The sequence below is a fragment of the Bos indicus x Bos taurus genome, chromosome 23, assembly GCF_003369695.1.
Source record: "Bos indicus x Bos taurus breed Angus x Brahman F1 hybrid chromosome 23, Bos_hybrid_MaternalHap_v2.0, whole genome shotgun sequence".
NCBI classification, from domain to species: domain Eukaryota; kingdom Metazoa; phylum Chordata; class Mammalia; order Artiodactyla; family Bovidae; genus Bos; species Bos indicus x Bos taurus.
The window spans coordinates 31,673,831-31,677,607 of record NC_040098.1 but is presented as its reverse complement, the minus strand read 5'-3'; the positions used below and the strand labels follow the sequence as shown (position 1 = coordinate 31,677,607).

Here is a 3,777-nt window from a genome sequence, read left to right as displayed (position 1 = left end):
TGAAGTTATAGAAAAGAGAAGGGAGTTTTAAGAGAAGTGGGAAAGGCGGGGTACATATGTGGAGGTATCAATCTTTTCAGGAAAGAAAGATAACGCTTTTTTGTAAAAGGAGGGAAGGGGGAAAGGAAGGATAAACGGAGATGCAGACAAGTTTTCTGCATCGTGTCAAGAAGTCAGGCACATCCATCTAGCAGTGGCTTCTATTTTCTGTGAAATGACAGTAAGTGAAGTAATTGATGTGAAGGGACGTGCTGGAGTAAAAAGTTTGAGAAGAAAGATTTAAAATCGCCATTGTGAAGACAAGAAAGAAACCTGCTTTACCCCTAGTTTGGCTGTCAACCATAGTTCGCATTTATTGAGTAATCACTATTTGCTAAAACCTTTGCATACACCAACTAATTTCATTTTCACAACAACCTTTAAGGTAGGTGCCATTATTATATATAAGAAAATTAAGATTTAGAGAGGTTACGTGACCTGGGGTCTCGTTTCACCGTGGCCAACCTCAGAGCCCACACTCTCCAGGATTTTTTCTGTCTCTTGGAGAGTACTCCATTCTTCTGAAATTATTCACATGTATATGTGAACATTTGTCCTCTGAAGTATTTTATATGACAATTATTTAATTTTATTAATTATTTAATGACAGTATTTTCCATCCACAAACTGATTTCAAGTTTCTTGGGTTAGGAGCTTTGTCTTCTATTATTTCGTGTTTTCTACAACTCCAAGAAATGCAGGAGCACAAATATTAACAACACTTTATAAACATGAAGCCTTTTTTTTTTGTAGTTATAGTAAAAATATTACAAAACTGTTAAAAGGGAATCTTTTAAATCAGCCACATTTGGGCATAACTTTTTCTATGTGCTCCTCTTTAGCCTTATCTACTAAAGAAGAACAGTGTATTCTATAACTACATGTGTTATATAACTTTTAAAATTATTTATAAATATTTTCCTATGTTTCTCACAGTGTTCAGGTAAACTCATTTTTTGAGGTTTAACTTTTTACACTTGTCAAGCACATTACTATATTTTTTCTTTTTATCTTAAAAAGATAAAATAGTTTGTTTACATCTTATGAATCCTAAATGGTAGATGTCTGACTTATTTCCAAGAACAATGGTTCATATGGGATTGGACAAAAAACTGTAAAACATTCATCATTTATATCTCCATGTTTGGCATGGAGTCCTTTAGTGTGTCAGACTCACAGATATGTTCTAACACACAGCTGACAGGTAGCCACACAAAATGGAGAATGTGCAACAGTTGCTATCAACATGGAAAGTAGGAAGAGAGCCTTTGCCTACGGTGGGGGGATATACAGAGATCCTCAGAAACCTCAGAGGAGGAAACGTTCCAGTAAGTAAATCAACTGAAGAAATGGATGGTCATGCCTAAGGTCCACTGACCTCGGGCTTCCCTCGTGGCTCAGATGGTAAAGAATCTGCCTGCAATTCAAGAGACACGGGTTCAATCCCTGGGTTGGGAAGATCCCCTGGAGAATGGAATGGCAACCCACTCCAGTATTCTTGCCTGTAGAAATTCATGGACAAAGAAGCCTGGCAGGCCACAGTCCATGAGGTCACAAAGAGTCGGACATGACTGTGAGTAACACACAAAGTCCACTGAGGCTTGGTAGAGAGCATCAGAGAGGAAATAGGATGGCCTAAAGAGAAAATATTTAGTAAATGAGACAAGACTAGGTGAGTATGTAAAAAATGAGAAGGGAACTTTTTTTTTCTGTCAGAAATATTTCATCCTCTCGGACTCCCCTGGTGGTCCAGTTGCAGGGGGCACGGGTTTGATCTCTGTCGGGGAAGTCCACATGCCGCAAGTTGCAGCCCCCAAAAAAGTCATCCTCTGGTCTTCATGCAGATACATTCAAGTAATGGAAAGGGAAAACCAAACTAGCATCTCTGAATTTCTCCTCCTGGGTTTCTCAAGTTGGCCAGAGCAACAAGAGCTGCTTTTTGCACTTTTCCTGTGTCTCTACTTAGCAGGGCTGTTTGGAAACATATTCATCTTGCTGGCCATTTCCTCAGACCATCGCCTCCACACTCCCATGTATTTCTTCCTCGCCACTTTGTCTGTGGTGGACCTCTGCCTTCCTTCATCTACAGTACCCAAGATGCTCCTGGACATCCAAACACAGACTCAGTCCATCTCCTATCCTGGCTGCCTGGTTCAGATGTATTTCTGTATGATGTTTGCCAACATGGACAATTTCCTTCTCACGGTGATGGCCTATGACCGTTATGTGGCCATCTGTCACCCTTTGCATTACTCCACCATTATGACCCAGCACCTCTGCATCTCCCTCGTGGGTGGACCTTGGGTGATTGCCTTTTTGAACCCCCTCTTGCATACCCTTATGATGACCCGTCTGCATTTCTGCTCTAACAATGTCATCCACCATTTCTTCTGTGATATCAATGCTCTCCTCCCTCTATCCTGTTCTGACACCAGTCTTAATCAGTTCTTGGTTCTTGCTGTGGTGGGGCTAATCTTTGTGGTACCCTCAGTGTGTATCCTGGCATCCTACAGCCTCATTATCTCTGCTGTGATGAAAATTCCTTCTGTCAAAGGAAAATTCAAGGTGTTCTCCACCTGTGGATCTCACCTTGCCTTGGTCATTCTTTTCTATGGAGCAATCACAGGGGTCTATATGAGTTCCTCATCTAACAGTTCAACTGAAAAAGACACAGCAGCATCAATAATCTTCATGGTCATAGTCCCTGTGGTCAATCCCTTCATTTACAGTCTAAGGAACAATGAGCTAAAGGGGGCTTTAAAGAAGATTTTAGGCCAGAGCAAAATCTTCTCCCAGTGATTCATTCTGGCTGAGTTCAACAGGTGGTAAATCCTAATGAGATCATTATTTTCATTCTCATCATAATTGAAAAGCTGTTACAAAATACCTACTTTTGTTTTATTGACTACACCAAAGCCTTTGACTGTGTGGATCACAACAAACTGGGAAATTCTTCAAGAGATGAGAATACCAGACCACCTGACCTGCATCCTGAGAAATCTGTGTGCAGGTCAAGAAGCAACAGTTAGAACTGAACATGGAACAATAGACTGGTTTCAAATCAGGAAAGGAGTATGTCAAGGCTGTATATTGTCACCCTGCTTATTTAACTTATATGAAGAGTATATCATGCAAAATGCTGGACTGGATGAAGCACAAGCTGGCATCAAGATTGCCAGGAGAAATATCAATAACCTCAGATATGTAGTTGACACCACCCTTATGGCAGAAAGCGAAGAAGAACTAAAGAGCCTCTTGATGAAAGTGAAAGAGAAGAGTGAAAAAGTTGGCTTAAAACCCAACATTTAGAAAACTAAGATCATGGTATCTGGTCCCATCACTTCATGGCAAATAGATGGGGAAAGAGTGGAAACAGTGACAGACTATTTTGGGGGGCTCCAAAATCACTGCAGATGGTGACTGCATCCATGAAGTTAAAAGATGCTTGCTCCTTGGAAGAAAAGTTATGACCAACCTAGATGGCATATTAAAAAGCAGAGACATTTCTTTACCAACAAAGGTCCATCTAGTCAAAGCTATAGCTTTTCCAGTAGTCATGTATGGATGTGAGAGTTGGACTATAAAAAAAGCTGAGCACTGAAGAACAGATGCTTTTAAACTGTGGTGTTGGAGAAGACTCTTGAGGGTCCCTTGGACTGCAAGGAGATCCAACCTGTAAATCCTAGAGGAAATCAGTCCTGAATATTCATTGGAAGGACTGATGCTGAAGCTGAAACT

At 40.7% G+C, this 3,777-nt stretch overlaps 1 protein-coding gene across 1 annotated transcript; it reads left to right on the top strand.

The window, feature by feature from the left end:
- Positions 1 to 1,896: 1,896 nt before the first annotated feature.
- Positions 1,897 to 2,838, top strand: LOC113881647 (olfactory receptor 1F12). Its single transcript, XM_027524722.1, has one exon. The coding sequence runs from the start codon at positions 1,897 to 1,899 to the stop codon at positions 2,836 to 2,838; it is 942 nt and encodes a 313-aa protein (XP_027380523.1).
- Positions 2,839 to 3,777: the final 939 nt, after the last annotated feature.

Coding starts and splice junctions, on each gene's coding strand:
- LOC113881647 (XM_027524722.1), top strand. CDS start 1,897: ATGGAAAGGGAAAACCAAACTAGCATCTCTGAATTTCTCCTCCTGGGT.